The sequence below is a fragment of the Scyliorhinus canicula genome, chromosome 12 (genome assembly GCF_902713615.1).
Source record: "Scyliorhinus canicula chromosome 12, sScyCan1.1, whole genome shotgun sequence".
In the NCBI taxonomy this organism is placed as follows: domain Eukaryota; kingdom Metazoa; phylum Chordata; class Chondrichthyes; order Carcharhiniformes; family Scyliorhinidae; genus Scyliorhinus; species Scyliorhinus canicula.
Genome location: NC_052157.1, coordinates 50872629 through 50891846, shown reverse-complemented (window position 1 = coordinate 50891846; position 19218 = coordinate 50872629). Strand labels below are relative to the sequence as shown.

At 47.0% G+C, this 19218-nt stretch overlaps 1 protein-coding gene across 1 annotated transcript in view; it reads right to left on the bottom strand.

Annotated features, from left to right (window-relative positions):
* Positions 1-19218, bottom strand: part of aldh1a3 (aldehyde dehydrogenase 1 family, member A3) — a 164115-nt gene that overhangs the window by 58268 nt on the left and 86629 nt on the right. Inside the window, exons 4-6 of the mRNA XM_038813505.1 lie at positions 15161-15290; positions 10106-10167; positions 8591-8719 (exon numbers count right to left, since the gene is read on the bottom strand). Of these exons, the coding sequence (XP_038669433.1) occupies positions 8591-8719; positions 10106-10167; positions 15161-15290 (321 nt within the window). The remainder of the gene's footprint in view (positions 1-8590; positions 8720-10105; positions 10168-15160; positions 15291-19218) is intronic.

The following is a 19218-nucleotide window of genomic DNA, read 5'->3' as shown; positions in this document are numbered from 1 at the left end:
TTAACTTCTGGTAGCTCTCGCTCTTTTTCCTCGTTTTTTCTTGGAGGGCCAAAAGGCTTTGATCATAATCCAAACCTGTTGTTGCCGGTCCTCTCTATACAAATAAATAGAATGATGTTGGTCCTGTACCAGGTCTGAGATTGGGATTTAGTTGTGTGGTGTGGTGCATATATAACTACCCTTAGAACTGGGATTTTTATGCACTTTCTTTGTTTTTCTTTTATAAAGGTGATATAAAGAATCTGTGATTGCTTCCTGCATGGGCGCAGATGGGTTTGGTATCCAAGGAAAGGAGACGGTGGTGGATCATTGGTGCTGTTAGATCATAGAATTATAGATCATAGAATTTACAGTGCAGAAGGAGGCCATTCGGCCCATCGAGTCTGCACCGGCTCTTGGAAAGAGCACCCTACCCAAGTTCAACACCTCCATCCTATCCCAATAACCCAGTAACCCACCCAACACTAAGGGCAATTTTGGACACTAAGGGCAATTTATCATGGCTAATCCACCTAACTTGCACATCTTTGGACTGTGGGAGGAAACTGGAGCACCCGGAGGAAACCCACGCACACACAGGGAGGATGTGCAGACTCCGCACAGACAGTGACCCAAGCAGGAATCGAACCTGGGACCCTGGAGCTGTGAAGCCATTGTGCTATCCACAATGCTACCGTGCTGCCCATTATCCTGAATTCTTGTGGTAATTGCGAACAGACACGTCATGGGAGGTTGTGCACCATTTTACCATGTTTCCCTGGCCTCATCTTGTCCCTCCCTTGGTCTCTGGTGGGGCTTCAGAGTTATCAGGCTGTTATATCGAGCCAGTGATAATGGTGTTGTCCTGTTCCCCTCTGTATTCGTATGTTGAGCTGTTTTTTCCTTCTTCACTGCAATGCATTTATTTTGTTGCATTAGTTACAAAAATGTAAAACCTTCATATATATACTTCGGAAAAAAGGAAGTTGACAAGGATGTCTTTACCAGGGTGATAGGAGAACACACATTTCGATTTTACAAGTCCAGACATTGAGTTTGAGGGGTACCACAGCAAAACTAACAATTTGTACAGGAGAAGCCATCAAGATAAAGGGTGCGACCACAATCCCTGTAAACTATCAGCAGCAGTCCACTCAGACCGTCCTGGCCTGTGGGGATTACAAATTATCCGTTAGTCAGACTGCCAAATTAGACGTATCCAATGCCCAAGATTAAAGTCTTGGGAAGCATGCTGTCACAGTGATTAGCACTGCTACCTCACAGTGCCAGGGACCTGGGTTCAATTCCAGCCTTGGGTGATTGTGTGGAGTTTGCACTTTCTCCCCAAACCTCTGGGTGCCCCAGTTCCCTACCACAGTCCAAAAATGTGCAGGTTCGGTGGCCCAACCATGCTAAATTTCTCCTTGGTGATATGCAGGTGGTGCATGGGGAGGTGGTGGTATAGTAATATTGTTACTGGACTAGTAACCAGAGACCCATTGTAAGGCTCTGGGAACCCAGGTTCAATCCCGTCCCTACAGATGGTGAAATTTAAATTCAATAAAAATCTGGAATTAAAAAGTCTAATGATGACCATGAAACCCTTATCGATTGTCAGAAAAACCCATCTGGTTCACTAATGTCCTTTAGGGAAGGAAATCTGCCGTCCTTACCCGGTCTGGGCGACATGTGACTCCAGACCCACAGTAATGTGGTTGACTCTTAACTGCCCCCTCAAGGGCAATTAGGGATGGGCAATAAATGCTGGCACAGCCTGCAATGCCCACATCCCATGAACAAATTTTTAAAAAAGGTTGGGGAGTGTGTTTAGGTATGGTGCCCTTTCAGAGAGTCGATGCAGAATTGATCGGCCGAATGGCACGGTAGGGATTCTAAGGATTGTACTTAAAGCTGGCTGGAGGTCAGTCTTGTACAACACTATGTATGAGACATGCAAGGCATTCTGAGGTTATGTTGCAATAAAAATGCACAAAGGTTTGTTTCAGCATACGCACCTACCCGTTGGTGTGTCATCGGCATGTGCTATTTTCCATCAAACAATGCAAAGCCTATTGCAATGCCTGTCACGAGTCATGATGTTTTGATAATTGGATCGTCAGAAGCTGAGCACCTAGCTAACATAGAGGAGGTGCTAAAGAAATTTCACGAGGCTGGAGCACGCCTCAAGAAAGGAAAAATGTACTTTTCAATCCATTGAGGTTGCCTGTCTGGGGTATCGTGTAGATGCACAAGGATTACACCCTCATGGAAGACAAGGGGCGCGATTCTCTGAGGCCGCGCCGGTTGGGAGAATCACCGGCTGCGCCATTTTATTGCGCGACACCGGTCCGACGCCATCCCGCCATTCTCCCAACCAGCGAGAACGGCCCCGTCGGGTTCTGCGCTGCACCAGCTGGAGAATCGCCCGAGACACTCACAACGGCGATTCTCCAGTACCCCCGTCATTCTCTGGCCCGGGTGGGCCAAGCGGCCACTCCGACCCAACAGGTTCCCACCGGCGCCGTCCACACCTGGTTGCTGCCGGCGGTAATTGTGCGGGACGCTGGGGGGGGGGGGGGGCGGTGCTCTGATGGGATCTGGCCCGCGATCGGGGCCCACCAATCGGCGGGCCGACCTCTCTAAAGGAGGACCTCCTTTCCTCCGCCATCCTGCAAGATCCATCCGCCATCTTCTTGTGGGGCGGCCTCGGGGCAGACGGCAACCGCACATGCGCGGGTGACTTCATTTACGCGATGCCGGCCGCGTCATTTATGCGACGCCGCTTTTTACGCGGCGCCAAGGCCCAGCGCGCGTAAAATACGCGACTCCGCTCCTAGCCCCCCGGGGGCGGGAGAATAGGGGGCTGGGAGCGGGCTCCGACGTCGGAGTGAAACACTCTGGTTTTCATTCCGGTGTCGGAACTTTGTCTCCATTTCAGAGAATCGCGCCCAAGGTCAGAATAATAAAGGAGGCACCGGCCCCCAGAAACGCATCTGAGCTCAAGTCATTCTTAGGAATGGTGAATTACTCAGGCCGTTTTCTACTAAACTTGTGTCGCACCTGCACTGATTCTGATACCGTTAAGGGGCTAGCACCAGTGCTGAGTGTAACACAATCGATTCCAATGAAAAACGGTTTTGGATTCGCCGAGTCCATGGTTGACACTCAGGTAGGGCTCGCTAATGATATGCAAACTGTGTCTGCCGTACGTGCTTTCTGGAATGCATTGACGCTGCTGTTGAGGTGCTGGAGCATTGTGATTTGGTATCAAATCGGCGCCTGCCGGGATTTTGGTGTTGGAATTTATGCTCCGTCCAATCGCCTTTCCAAATTTTGGAGTCCGCCAATGGAGAATCCCGCCTAAGGTTATTAATTTGATTTTATTTATTTCACCAATCACATCAGCAAGAATTCAGCGTTGGGCATTAATTCTGTCTGCCTCCGAATCTACATTTAACCATTGGCCTGGAGCACATATCGTGAATGCGGATGCATTTAGTCACCTGCCTTGACCAGCGAGTGTAGCACCTCCCCCAGTACCGCAGGAAATTATTAAGATGTTGAATTTCTTGGACTCGTTCTCAGTTTTGACGCAACAAATCAAGTATCGGACCAGCAGGGACTGTTGTCCAAAGTGAGGCACAGGTTACCAAAATGTTCGATAGTGGGCCACTTTCTGAAGAGATGAAACCATAAAAGCATGAATTAAGTTGCGGAGATTACTTCATACTTTGGGGAGCCAGAATAGTCGTCTCTGTACCAGGAAGGGTGTTGCTCCAAGCCGAATTACCCTGTGCCCATCAGGTATATCTAAGATGAAAATGCTCGCCAGGTGTTATGGATGGTGGCCTGGCATCGATCCCGACTTTGAGATTGCGGTGAAGCACTCTGAACACTGCCAAATGCAACAAAGGTTGCCTGCTGCAGCCCCACTGCACCTTTGGGAATGGCCGGGCCGGACATGGGTACGCATTCATGTTGAGTATGCCATTCTTGGGCACAGTTATTTTGCAGTGTGTTGATGCCCAAAGTGGATGGAAATGTTTGAGATTAAGTCTACGATGTCGCACTCACATTTGAGAAATTGCATTAGTATTTTTCAATCCATGAGATACCTGAAGTCATTGTGTTGGATTATGGCACAACATTCATGGCTGCTGAATTTCAAAATTTCACCTCCTCAAATGGTATCAAGCAGATCAGGATTGGGTCTTACCACCCAGAATCCAACAGGCTGGCTAAAACAGCAGTCTAAATCTTCAAGGCAGGCTTTAAGGAGCAGTCGGTGTCATTCCCTCCACACTGGAGACCAGAATCTCACAACTCCTTCTGGGCTATAGAACCACCCCGCTCTCCCCAGTGGGAGTGTCGCCGGCAGAGTTGTTGATGGGCTGACGTATTAGGACCAGACTAAGCCCGGTGATTCCGAATCTGCCGGGGAGGGTAGAGGCCAGTCAGTGCAGTGAGAGGAAAGATCATGATTCAGGCAAGGTCGTTTTCAGTGCAGGAAGCCAAGTATACCAGAGGTTTTGAGAAGCGGCTCGATTTGGGTCCATAAGACCATAAGATATAGGGGCAGAATTAGGCCATTCGGCCCATCATTTGATCATGGCTGATTTGTTTCACGTCCCCATTCTCCTGCCTTTACCCTGTAACTGCTGGTCCCCTTATTAATCAGAGTCCCAGGAATTGTTGTATCAAAAACAGAACCTTTGTCTTATGAAGTGGATGTACAAGGAGGAATCATCCGGAAACATGTAGACCATTTACAAGGAAGAGTGTTGTCCCAGCAGCCAGTGCAGCCATCCGAAACCACGTTGCCAACAGGAAACATTGTTGCCTTTCCAATCAGGAAATACCGAGCCAGCCTGTGACAGGTGAGTCTGTCATCCCCATGGAGACGGATGAAGCTGAGTTACCAGTACCTGAGGAAATTCCAGATACGGTGGTTTCTGCAGAAAGCTCCCCAGCGGAGACACCCCTGACAGAGGAGTTACCCCACTCCTCTAGAAATCGGAAATCACCTGAAAGACTCAATTTATGATGGACTGATTGCATGTGTATAATTATTGGGGACTGAGTCACTTAATTATTATTGATGTATAAAAGAATTTAGCGAGGCCGGGATGTGGTGTTTGTCGCCTTTATGCACCGATCTGCCGAAAGGGTCAGGTGGCCTGGGTAAGCAATCAGGGTGGGGGGATCACCCTAGCAAGCGCAGATCTCTGTATCTGTTTGGTCCTGGAAGCTGATTCGCAGCCTCTGCATTGTAATTATATGTAAATAAAAGTTGCAGTTGTCATTTACGTAACTGGTGAACGGGAAATATTGCAGTAGGACAAATAAATCCAGAATACCCTGGATGATGCGAGAGAAAGAAGGGAAGATGAAAAGAAAGAGGTGCACATATGGCCGATGTCAGGTAGAAAATACAATGAAGGATCATGCTGAATATTGAAGGACCAGAGGAGAAGTGAAAAAACGAATATGAAAAGCAAGGGGGAAGCATGAAAGGAGATTGGCAGCTAACATAAATGAGAATCACAAGGTCTTGTAATTTAATAATCTATCATTGTCACAAGTAGTCTTAAATGAAGTTACTGTGAAAAGCCCCTAGTCACCACATTCCGACGGCTGTTCGGGGAGGCTGGTACGGAAATTGAACCCGCCCTACTGTTTTGTTCTGCATTACAAGCCAGCTATTTAGCCCAGTGTGCTAAACCAGCCCCTATAAGCAGATAAATGATAAAAGGATGGTAAAAGAAAGATTAGGGCCAATTAGGGATTTAAAAAAGTAAACGTGCAGGTGGAGGCAGGAGAAATAGTGAAGGTTCTCCCCATGCCTGCATGGGTTTCCTTAATGGCCACCTTCGGCACTGTACTTTACATCTAGCTTTACAGATGTACTAGTGATATATAGATGTCTTCAGAGGCATCAGTGATAATCTTCTAGTCTTCCTTCGACACAGGGATGGTGCCAGAACATAGAGGATTGGAGAATTGCGAATGTTCAAGGATAAAGTCTGCAAATAGAAACCAGTCAGTTTGACTTCAGACGTGGGGAAACACCTGGAAACTACATTTCGGGATAAAATCAATAGTTACTTAGACAGGTGCAGGATAATTAAGGAAAGCACAAAGGGAAAATCATGTTTAACTAACTTGGAGTTTTTTGAGGTGATAACACAGAAGATTGATAAGGGCAACACTGTTGATGTGGTGTATAGGGATTTTCAAAAGGTATTTGATACAGTGCCACACAACAGACTTGAGCAAGATCCAAGCTTATGGATTAAAAGGGAAAATCGGCACTTGGATAAGAAATTGGCCGAATGGCTGGATTCTCCCGCCCTGCCCACTGCAAGAACGCCACAGGCGAGCCCTGTACAATGGAGAACTCCATTGACCTCGGGCGGGATTCTCTGGTTGCTGGGTGAACACGGACGGAGAATCCCGCCCAGAGTAGTGATAAGTGGTTATTTTTGATATTGGAGGAAGGTTTGTAGTGGAAGTCCCCAGGGGTCAGTGTTGTGATCCTTGCTCTTCCTGATTTATTTTAATGACTTAGATTGTGGTTTTGGGGCTAGATTTCAAAATTTACAAATGATGCAAAGATTGGAAATATTGTCAACTATGATGAGGATAGTCCTGAACTTCAAAAGTACAAGAGCAAGGAGGTTGTGTTGAACTTGTATAAGACACTAGCTAGGCCTCATCTGGAGACTGTGTCCAGTTCTGAGCACCATACTTGGTGAAGGATGCGAAGTCTTTGGAGAGGGTACGGAGAAGATTAACAAGGATGATTCCAGGGATAAGGAACTGTAGCTATGAGGATAGATTGGAGAGATTGGGACTGTTTTCCTTGGAGAAAAGGCTGAGAGGAGACTTGATAGAGGGATTCAGGATTCCGAGGGACATAGACAGGGTAAATAGTGAGAAACTGTGCCCACTTCAGAATACATCAAGAACTAGAGGTTACAGATTCAAAATAATGGGCAAAAGTAGTAGAAGTGATGTGAGGAAGATATTTTTCACCCAAAGGGTGGTTGGAGTCTGTAATGAATTCCTGAGAGGGCAGGTTCGATCGAGGTATTCAAAGGGAACTGGATTGATATATGTGAAAAGAAAGAATGTGCAAGGTTATGGGGATAAGGCAGGGGAGTGGGACTGGAAAAAATGTTCTTTTAGAGAGCCAGTGTAGACTCGATGGGCCAAATGGCCTCCTCTGCACTGTAAAGATTCTGTGAAACAAGAACTGAATTCTAAACAGAATTTCTGGAATATTGCATATAGTTAAATTCTATGATATATTCTTCGATGTAACAACCATTCATCCTTTTAAATTTATTAAAGTCTGACCATGCCTCATATGCATTTAACAGACCATCTATCTTATACATTTTGACGGATGATACAAACCTTCCTCATTGTCCAAATGAGCCTCTCGCTCCAAAAATACTTTGCCCCTTATCCTGTTGGAAAGCAAAAGTGCCCAAGGCCATACCTTACTTTTCCTTTGGTAAGGATGTAACCCATGTCCATATAATCCACTTAATTCTTGCAGTGGTCATGAGGTTCAGCTTCACAGGATAATGGTGGGAAATAATACCCTGATACGTTACACTTGGTTTCAGCCATTCTTCTCCAAGGTTAACTCCAATCACAACCTTGGCCGGAATTTCCGTCCGTTCACACCGAAGGGATTCTCCAGTCCCGCTGCAGTGAATGGAGTTCTGGCTGAGCGCCAAATTCTCCGCTCTCGGTGGAAATGGTGGCAGAGTGAACTCGGATCGGAGACTCCTGGCTCTTATGTCCAAAGATAAGGCCTAGTTTTCAATCTTCACATCTAATCCTCTGGGTGGGATTCTCCGGCCTCCCAGCCGCGTGTTTCTCGGCGTCAGGAGACGGCACGCCATTCGCCGGTGGCGGGACTCCCTGCTCGCTGCTGCCAATGGGAATTCCCACAGACAGGGGTGCACTGTAGGCAGGACCCGAGAATCCCGCCACCAGCAAACAGCAGGAGAATGCCGGCCTCTGGCTCTCTGCTCCCAAAATTAATACAATCCAGGCGGGTTGGTAAAGTCAAAACCGGGGCGGCATGGCGGCACAGTGGTTAGCACTGCTGCCTCACAGCACCAGGGACCCAAGTTCAATTCCGGCCTTGGGTGACTTGTCTGTGTGGAGTTTGCACTTTCTCCTCGTGTGTGCGTGGGTTTCCTCCACGTGGTCCGGGTTCCTCCCACAGTCCAAAGATGTGCAGGTTAGGTGGATTGGCCACGCTAAATTACCCCATACTGTCCAAAGATATGCAGGTTAGGTGGGGTAAGATATTAGGGCAGGGGAGTGGGGCTAGGTTGGGTGCTCTTTCGGAGGGTCAGTGCAGACTCGATGGGTCGAAGAGTCTCCTGCACTGTGGGAATTCTCTGATTCTTCTTCGATGAAGACACAGAGATGTTTTTTGTGGGCGGCATTGATGAACTTTATTCCATTTCATAGCTCTCCTTTCACACTCAATTCCACCTATCCTCAGTTATGTGCTCCAAGTATTTAATTAAACAATATCCTGCACTTGTGCAATATAATTAACATACAATTAACAAACAATACTAACCTCCTTGATTAAGGATCCCATGTAAAGTGCTGTGAGGGGTGTCTGTTCAGCAGGTTTGATCACCACTGTATTCCCACAGCAAAGTGCAGGTGCCACTTTCCAAATGAACATCAACAGGGGGAAGTTCCACTGGGGAAAGAGGCAAAATTGTAGATTTGTAAATTAAATGTTGGAATGCAAAGGCTGACGAGATTCAAAATGAGCGAGCGAGATAGCCGAAACGGAAAAGTGAGATGGAGGAGAACGATATTCAGGAGTGGACTGTTCATGGAAATGGAGCTCAAGAAATGGAAAATAACCCAGAATATTCCTGCTGCTTTGGTCACATACCTCCTGAATGCTCTGAGCCGTTTGCCTCACGGCTCCCTGATTATTTTTTCTGAAACAAGTATCAGAGGGCAGCTTTCTATTGGAAGTTGGAGTAAAGCCAACAGTGACTGCCAGGTTGGAATGTGACAGTGTGACAGCTCAGATCCAATAACTTCAGCCTCACAGCTGGCAAAACAAAGACTTCTTTTCAGTTATGTTAATTTATGATTCATCCATATATTTATGAATTGAGGTTGAACTCTGCAGTTCTATCACCAGCACGGAGGATGATATTAATTTCCACAAAACACAATAAAATAAATTTATTCTGTTAAAATATTCTTACCTGAAGACATATAGTGAAGATCAAAGTGTTAATCTACCTGATTAAACAGTGATTCACACAGATATGAAACGCGTGACTGAGGGCTGAGGTTCCAAACTGCCCCCATATAGATAGAAATAATTTATATCAGGCTTGTTGGTAAACTCTTGTGTTTCAAAGGTGAGAATGTTCTGCGCCAGCACAAAGATGTACATTGGGTATGGGGGTGGAGGAGGGTGAAGTTTGAGCAGGTGTGCAGGGTTATGGGGAGAGCACAGGAGTATGGCGTTGAGATAGAGGATTGGCCATGATCATGTTGAATGGCGGAGCAGGCTCAAAGGGCCGAATGGCCTCCTCATGCTCCTCTTTACTATGTTTCCATGACCCATTTGCTCCAGGTCTCTACTCCTTTCAGTCCATTGTCAAGAACTCCAACAGGAAGGGAATGGTTGTCCATCTCCTCAGTCCTGACTCTTTTGGAAGAGGCAGACTAGACAATGTGTTGTGCCCCTGGTCGGGAGCTTAGCAGCTCTGCCCTTGTTATCAGCCCCTGTGCAGTATCCACCATCAGAAATGGGAGGGAACTAATTGTAATGGAATAGATCTCAGAATGACTGGAATGTACCTTCAGAGAAATTAAAGGCATGGTAAAAACTTATTAACTTCTGGAGTTTTGTTTAGTTATTCTTCCAAGGAATAGTGCGCAGAGAATATCTGACAGCAATTTAACACCAGGAAAGAACACTTTCTTATAATAATTCCGCTTGCTGAGAAACATTTGCCACAGTTAAATTATTTTTCATTTCATTTAAACATTGTTAATTATTGTAAAAATAAAGATTGATCTTTAATCCCTAAACGAATTTCTCATTTCAACTCACTGGTGTAATCTGTCCACACACGCCAATAGGTTCATGTCTTGTAAACATCACAAAATCTCCATCTGCCAATACAAAAGAGAAACAGTTTCATTTTATCATATTTATTCTGTATAATCACGGTGATATGCACAACATCGAGAATTGTGTGTCATTAATAAAGGTTTGAATGTCCCTCATAGAAATTTTGGCAATTCTATTTATCCTGCTCAGTCAATCTGAAAGGTGGCATTATAACATATCATTTTCTAAATTAAAATACCTCACAGAAATCTGTCAGAGGGAATGAACCAGATCATTGGATGAGTCTTTCTCAATATTGAGAGTGACAGACAGAGAGCAAACAGTCTGCTCCAGCTCTATGTGTCCATATGTGAGGTGCACCTATTGTAAACCTCACCTACAGCACGCTGCAAGAGCCATTCGGTGATCTCATGTACATCCTGAGGATGAGAGACAGTGAGAATTAAATGCAAGTCCCTTGTTTGTCACTGCTGTTCATGAGCTTCCAAACACAAAACCTCTGTTGAAAGGGTGGCACAGTGGTTAGCACTGCTGCCTCAGCACCAGGAACCTGGGTGACTGTGTGGAACATAAAACAAAGAAAAATACAGCACAGAACATGCCCTTTGGCCCACAATGTTGTGCCGAGCACCCTCAACCTTTCTCATTAGAACGGAGAAGGATGAGGGGCGACTTGATAAAGGTTTATAAGATGATCAGGGGAATAGATAGAGTAGACAGTCAGAGACTTTTTCCCCGGGTGGAACCAACTTTAAGGGCATTTAAGTGGTCACTGGATAGACATATGGATGAAAATGGAATAGTGTAGGTCAGATAGGCTTCAGATGGTTTCACAGGTCGGCGCAACATCGAGGGCCGAAGGGCCCGTACTGCGCTGTAATGTTCTATGTTCTATGTAAACCATTACAAAGGGACATAAATTTAAGGTGAATGGTGGAAGATATAGGGGGGATGTCAGAGGTAGGTTCTTTACCGAGAGAGTGTTGGGGGCATGGAATGCACTGCCTGTGGAAGTAGTTGAGTCGGAAACATTAGGGACCTTCAAGCGGCTATTGGATAGGTACATGGATTACGGTGGAATGATGGGGTGTAGATTAATTTGTTCTTAATCTCGGACAAAAGTTCGGCACAACATTGTGGGCCGAAGGGCACTGCCAGGGGCGGACCCTCTGAAGTGCTCCATTATGTGGGCTACCCTTTATGTGTGGTGGGGTGGTAGAGGGGAGAACCCCAATCACCGTGAGTGGGTTGGAGGGGCGTCCCCATGTCTGTGAAGAGGGGGCCGATGTTGGAATTGTGGTGGGGGCGTGGGTGCTCTGGTGCTTGGGGGTCCCGATTTCTTTAGAAGTGGAGGAGGGGGGCCTTTTTTTAAGTCAGTGATCGGGCCACTCTTTATCGAGGTTCCTGGCCTTGATGGTGCCTTTAGGCCCCGCCCCTCCAGCTGGCTGTGTGAATCTTGTTTCCACTTTTAAAATGCAGTGTTGTTCAACACGGCGAGAAATGCCCAACTGTGCAGCCTGTGAGCTTCACACCGGTATTCCTGCCTGAGCCAACACTCTGTGCATTTTTAGTGAGTTAATCAGGTCACTGCTATGCCTTCGAAGCAACATTTGTGCCTCTCGGAAGCTTGATGGTTACTTAATCCAGTGTCCTGGGTCAGCTCAGTTACATGGTCATTGGAGTAGTTATTGGTGTAAAACAGGTGTAAGATGCTGGAGTGCAGGGATATGACCGTGTCCGACAGACAAGGATGGGTTTGGAAGTAGCAGGACGTAGCACACTCACTTGCTCGAGAATTAGCAAACAAAAAAAACCTTGACTGCTGCAAGTAAACAACAAATAAAGTAGGAGTGCCTGTATATGTGGAAATATTTTCAGGTGCCATTTTGCCTGCTCAGTAAGCCAGTGATTGGTCATTTAAACAAATGGGAGATGACCAAAGCTGGCATTGTGAGGCTTGAGAATCAATTTGACTGCAGCCACCATTGCAGGCTTGTCTTCAGCTGTGGTCCCTCAGCTTGTTGTGTTGCGCTGGATGCTGAAATGGGTTCTCAGCCAGGAAGCTGAGTGCATCTTCCCTGAAGCATCAGTATCTTGTGGAGATGGGAGCTGAGTGTGTCTGAGAGCATAGCTGGGAGTGGGAGAGGAGTGTAAATGGGTGGAGGCAGGAGTACGCTTGAAAATTGGGGGTGTAACTGGGAAGGTGGGAGTGAGGGGCATGGGGGAATTAATTTTCTGCTCCCTGTGATGGGAAGGGGAGGGGTGTTGGCCAGAGTAGGGATGGTGTAGTGGGTCGGTGTGTGATTGAAGGAGGTGGGATTGGGTGATGGAGTCAGTTTGGTGTTGGATTGTGGGGCCAGGAATTAATTTGCTTCACCCTGTGAACAGGTCCATCTTTCATGTGCAATAAGGAATGACCAAATTTCTGATTTGAACAAACAAAGATACCGATCCCAAATAAAAGCCTGGATAAAAACAATTTCCCTCAGAACCCACATAGTTTCACACTTTGAAACAAGGCGAGCAATTTTCCAGCGGCACCACGCCCCGCGCAAATCCACTATGTTGGGAAAATACTGGGTGACCCTCGAACGGGATTTTCGCCGGGGGCCCAGCAGTTTGTAATGTTCCTTGGCCCTCTCAGCAGACGTAATCAGTTCATGCCCAGCAAGGGCTCCGATGACCATGCATTTAAATAAGATTTCAATGTGCAAAGTCAGCTTGACACCGAATTCTCCGGATACGCGCCATGTTTCCACTTGTTGGTGTGATGTGGCGCTGGCGAGAATCACTACTGGTCTCTGCTGTGTTATATACTCTGGGATAACACAGGCTGTAACTCAATGCAGCTTTGACCAAAAGATACTTCAGACTTCGAAGTAAGTTCAATGTGATTTATTGAACCATTAGCACGGTTCTCTGTAAGTTTTTCTCTCCTGCTAATCTTGCTATAGTAACTCAGTCTAACTGACCAGTCTGCTCTAAGCCACGTGGTGGGTGTGATGCTCCTGATCTGCCCTTGTCCTACTCTCTAAGTGTCGCCTGTGGAAAGAGACAGAGCAAATGTGCCCTGTTCTTATATATGGGTTGTGTAATGCCCCCTTGTGGTAGTGTCACCTCTGGGTGTCTTGACTGCCCATTGGTCGTTTCCTTTTCTATGTGTTCATTAGCTGTATGTCTGCATGTCATGACGTCTCTCGTGCTCCCTCTAGTGTTTACTTAGTTGTAGTGCATTTACATTAACCCCTTGTGTATTTACAGTGCTGCATATCACCACAGTCTCCACAATCAGAGACCCGGCGCCATGACCACACTAGAGGCTATTGTAGAATATAGAACATACAGTGCAGGAGGAGGCCATTCAGCCCATCAATTCTGCACTGACCCACTTAAGCCCTCACTTCCACCCTATCCTCGTAACCCAATAACCCCTCCTAACCTTTTTGGTCACTGAGGGCAATTTATCATGGCCAATCCACTAAACCTGCACGTCTTTGGACTGTGGGAGGAAACCGGAGCACCCGGAGGAAACCAATGCAGACACGGGGAGAACGTGCAGACTCCGCACAGACAGTCACCCAGTGGGGAAACGAAGACACAGTGATAGCCACTAGTGCTACTGTGCTGCCCAGTGTAGTCCCGGGTGGTCAGGGACATGGTAGGGCAAATCCTAGCACCACCCCAAGGACCCTGGAACCCTGGCACTGTCACGTTGGCAATGCCAAGGAGCAGCAGGGCCAGAAGGGGGCCTGATGGGGGTGGGGCCTGATGGGGGTGGGGGTGGGCTTCTCTCACTTGGGGGGGGGGGGGGAAGGGGGTGGAGTATGATGCTGGTGATTGGGGGGTAAGAAGCCTGACGTTGGCAAAGACGAATGCAGGGGGTGTGGGGGCTGTGGTTCGGTCATTTTGATGCCTGTGTGGTGTGGAGGGTGACCCGAACCTTTAGTGGGGAGGGAAAGGTTGCCCCTCTGTGGTCAAAGGTTGAGGGTGTTCCCCTTGTCTGCAGGGCCTTGCATTGTCCGTGAATGAGCGGTTGGAGAACCCTCAACCTCACTTTGAGAATGAGGCACCCTTTCAAAATGGCGCTCCGATCTCTGAGGAGCTGGAGGGGATGCCGACCTTCGTTCTCCACGGCAGAAAAAAATTCAAAGTGTGGGATTGACCAGCGAGAGACTCCCCAAGCCGAAAGAGATGACTAAGGGATGAATTTTCCGCTGGTGGGCTGCCGAGGAACTCACGGCTGGGGAGGCTGAGAATTTGCCCCGAGGTGTGCGTCAATCCAGGTCCGGATCTCACCCAAAAATCCGGCGGGAAACACCCGGCCAAACCAGCCCAAAATTACACGTGGCCAGTTTTTGGGTGATTTGCGCCCAATGTTTTGAGTCCATATGTCCTTCTCCAGAGCGGCATGAAATCATCAGATGAGAGAGGTAACATTGCAGACAGAAGGAGAGGTACTGGCTACATTGCAGATCAGAGTGAAACATGAACGAGACATGAACGAGACATGAACATGACGTGATTGTGATCCTGCATCAGCAGCCCAGAGCAAACTAAATCTAAACTCAATAAATCTGACCATTTGGGTGACCACCAGCTAAAGAGCATAAAAGGAGGAAACTGTATCCTACCAAGTCTTACATGCGACTCCAGTCTGATACTATGTGGTTCACCAGGGCTGAAAGCAGAGGTGGGAACAAATGCAGCGTTGTTTACACCCACATCCCAAAAACAAATATCAATGGAACAGTGGAGTGGAGTGAAGAGTTAGAGAAGGAACTGATGAAGGGATTAGTTATTCTTTTCCAAGGGGAGGCTGTAAGGATAAAGATATTTGCAATTGGCCGTGGGATACGGAGACTAGGAAATGATGAGCGATGTCCTTTTGACGACCAAGTCTTTACACATGATGAGGCCACAATGAGATAAGTTTGAGGGGCTCTGGTGTGTGAGTGTAAAGGCGTCTTAGCAGATTATATATTTCTACATATGTAGCATTCTTTAATAATGGTGCAATGTATATAACTGACTTACCCACTGGTATACTTTTTCCATGGATCTTATCAGTCCAGCCAGCGTAGTAACGTAACGTTCTTATACAGCCCTCTAAGTCAATGGCAAATGATTGCAGAAAGGGTTTTCCTGTGTCCATAGTTTCCAATGTCTGACAAGTCCAAATAACAGTAGATTTAGAACATATTGGGTTAAAATAGGTTAACCCCCAAAAATGGATGTGATGATTGCAGTGTATTAAAAATTGATGGTGCATTTTGCCAAATTAAGGTGATCATAACACATGTAACAAGAGAGGGAGGTTTGAAGGAAATAAGGGATCCATGTTTAAACAACAGCAGTTCTGATTCCGAGGGTGAAATTCTCCCAAAAAATGTTTTTGGGGTCTGAAAATTGGTGAGAATCCGGCCGGCTGTTCTGGCACAATTCCCATCGCAATTTACCCACACGTCATTCGTTTGAAGCTTGGGGAGATTCTCACTGAAATCTCTCACAAATACTCGCACGCACACTCACACATGCACCCACGCGCATTCACGTAGATACATATGCATATGCACACACACATACTTACACATGCACACTCATGCACACACCCATGCACCTACATACGCATGCATGCACAGACACACACACGCACACATGCACACACAGATACATGCAGACACACACACCCATACACAGGCAAACATACATGCACACATGCATGCATACACAGACACACGTATATATAGACGCACATACACACACACATTCACACACATGCACACACACAGACACATAAAAACACACACATACATACAATCAGACATCAATGCAAACAGAGACATACACACAAACTCAGATACAAAGAACAATGAAAAGTACAGCACAGGAACAGGCCTTCAGGCCTCCAAATCTGTGCCGATCATGATGCCCGTCTCACCTGAAACATTCTACACGTCCAGGTTCAGATCCCTCTATACCATCCTATTCATGTATTTGTCAAGTCGCCCCTTAAAAGTCATTACCGTACCTGCACCACCTCCTCTTGCAGCAAGTTTCAGGCACTCACTACCCTGTGTGTAAAAATCTTTCCGCACACATCTCCTCTAAACCTTGCCCCTCACACCTTAAACCTGTGTCCCTTAGTAATTGGCTCTTCCACCCTGAGAAAAAGCTTCTGACTATCAACTCTGTCCATGCCCCACATAATTTTGTAGACTTCTATCAGGTCGTCCCTCAACCTCCATCGTTCCAGTGAGAACAAACCAAGTTTATCCAACCTCTCCCCATAGCTAACGCCCTCCATACCAGGCAACATCCTGGTAAATCTCTTCTCTACCCTCTCGAAAGCCTCCACATCCTTCTGGTAGTGTGCCGACCAGAAATGAAAACTATATTCCAAGTGCGGCCTAACTAAGGTTCTATACAGCTGCAACATGACTTGCCAATTTGTTTACTCAATGCCCCGGCCGATGAAGGCAAACATGCCGTATGCCTTCTTGACTACTATCTCCACCTGCTTTGCCACTTTCAGTGACCTGTACACCCAGATCCCTCTGCCTGTCAATACTCTTGAGGGTAGGGCAGCACGGTGGCCTAGTGGTTAGCACAACCGCCTCATGGCGCTGAGGTCCCAGGTTCGATCCCGGCTCTGGGTCACTGTCCGTGTGGAGTTTTCACATTCTCCCCGTGTCTGAGTGGGTTTCGCCCCCACAACCCAAAAATGTGCAGAGTAGGTGGATTGGCCACGCTAAATTGCCCCTTAATTGGAAAAAATAATTGGCTAATCTAAATTTATAAAAAAAAAAATACTCTTGAGGGTTCTGCCATTTACTGCATATTTCCTACCTGTATTATGACCTTCCAAAATGCATTACGTCACATTTGTCTGGATTAAACTCCATCTGCCATCTCTCCGCCCAAGTCTCCAACCAATCTATATCCTGCTGTATCCTCTGACAGTCCTCATCACTATCCACAATTCCACCAACCTTTGTGTCATCTGCAAACTTACTAATCAGACCAGCTACATTTTCCTCCAAATCATTTATATATACTACAAACAGCAAAGGTCCCAGCATTGATCCCTGTGGAACACCACTAGTCAAAGCCATCCATTCAAAAAGCACCCTTCCACTGCTACCCTCTGTCTTCTCTGACCAAGCCAGTTCTGGGTGCATCTTGCCAGCTCACCTTTTATACTGTGTGACGTCACCTTTTGTACCAGTCTGCAATGAGGGACCGTGTCAAAGGCCGTACTGAAGTCCATGTAGACAACATCCGCTGCTCTACTTTCAACAATCATTCGTCACTTTCTTGAAAAACTGGTCCATTTGCTTTGAAATAGGAGTAAATCCTGTCTCAAAGAATTCTCTCCATTAATTTCCCTACCACTGACATAAGGTTCACTGGCCTGTAATTTCCTGGATTATACTTTCTACGCTTCTTAAACAAAGGAACAACATTAGCTATTCTCTAGTCCTCTGAGACCTCCCTGTAGCCAGTGAGGATACAGAGATTTCTGTCAAGATCTTACCAAATAGCCATCCATTCATAAAAATAAAATCTTGGATCATTGCAAAGAAGTTTTTCTTTGTAAAGGAATGTATTCCCAGCTCCTTGATTACGCACACACACATACATATATGTGACGTTGGGCAGCACGGTCGCATAGTGGTTAGCACTGTGGCTTCACAGCACCAGGGTTCCAGGTTCGATTCCCCGCTGGGTCACTGTCTGTGCGGAGTCCGCACGGTCTCTCTGTATCTGAGTGAGTCTCCTCCGGGTTCTCTGGTTTCCTCCCACAGTCCAAAGCTGTGCAGGTTTGGTGGATTGGCCATGCTAAATTGGCCTTGATATGGGGTTATTGGGTTACGGAGATAGGGTGGAAGTGAGGGCTTAAGTGAGTCGGTGCAGACTCGATGGCCCAAATGGCCTCCTTCTGCACTGTATGCTCTATGTTCTCTGTTCTATATACACACAAATGCACACAAAACAATACTCACGCATGCACACACAAACAAAAATAACACACATATACACAAACACACAAACATACACACGGTTATGTTGATTAAAATGACATTGTCTATGCCCAATCCACCTTTTCAAGTACATTCACAATCTGTACTCCCATGGTGACAAACTGGCTGCCACGTTTTGTAGACCGATGGCAGATTCTCAGAGATGACAAACGAGCCAAGTCCTTGGGCTGGATTCTCTGCTGGCATGATTCTCCGTTGCATCGTCAGCGCACCCACGCCAGCAGCAAAATTCTCCGTACTGCCAGCCGGCCATTTTTCTGATGGTGTTGGGCTGCCCACAATGGGAAACCCCATTGCCCGGCTGGCGGCAAGGAGAATCCCGCTTCCGGCGGGGCTGCGCCAACGGAGAATCCCGTCCCTTCCGTCTCCATGTTGGAGGTGAAGAATTGGAACACAACACAAGATACCAGAGCATGATGAGGCCATTCGGCCCCTTTGAGCCTGCACAGACATTTGATAAGATCATGGCTGATCTGACAGTGGTCTGAACTCCACTTTCCTGTCTGCCTCCCATAATCCTTGAGCTCCTTGCTCCAGACCACAAATCTGTCCAACTCTGCCTTGAACATACTCAATCACCCAGCCTGCACTTCTCTCCAGGGAAGAGAATTCCACAGACTAACGACACTGAGAGAAAAATATCCTCCTAATCTCAGCCTTAAATGGGAGACCATTCATTCTTAAACTGCGTCCCCTCATTCCGGATTCACCCAGAAAGGGGGAGCAACAGCCGACAAGGAAAGAGACTGAGACAATCATTAATTGTCATTGGAGGGCATCACGGTAGCATTGTGGTTAGCACAATTGCATCACAGCTCCAGGGTCCCAGGTTCGATTCCTGGCTTGGGTCACTGTCTGTGCGGAGTCTGCACGTTCTCCCCGTGTGTGCGTGGGTTTCCTCCGGGTGCTCCGGTTTCCTCCCACAGTCCAAAGATGTGCAGGTTAGGTGGACTGGCCATGCTAAATTGCCCATAGTGTCCAAAATTGCCCTTAGTGTTGGGTGGGGTTGCTGAGTTATGGGGATAGGGTAGAGGTGTGGGCGAGGGCAGG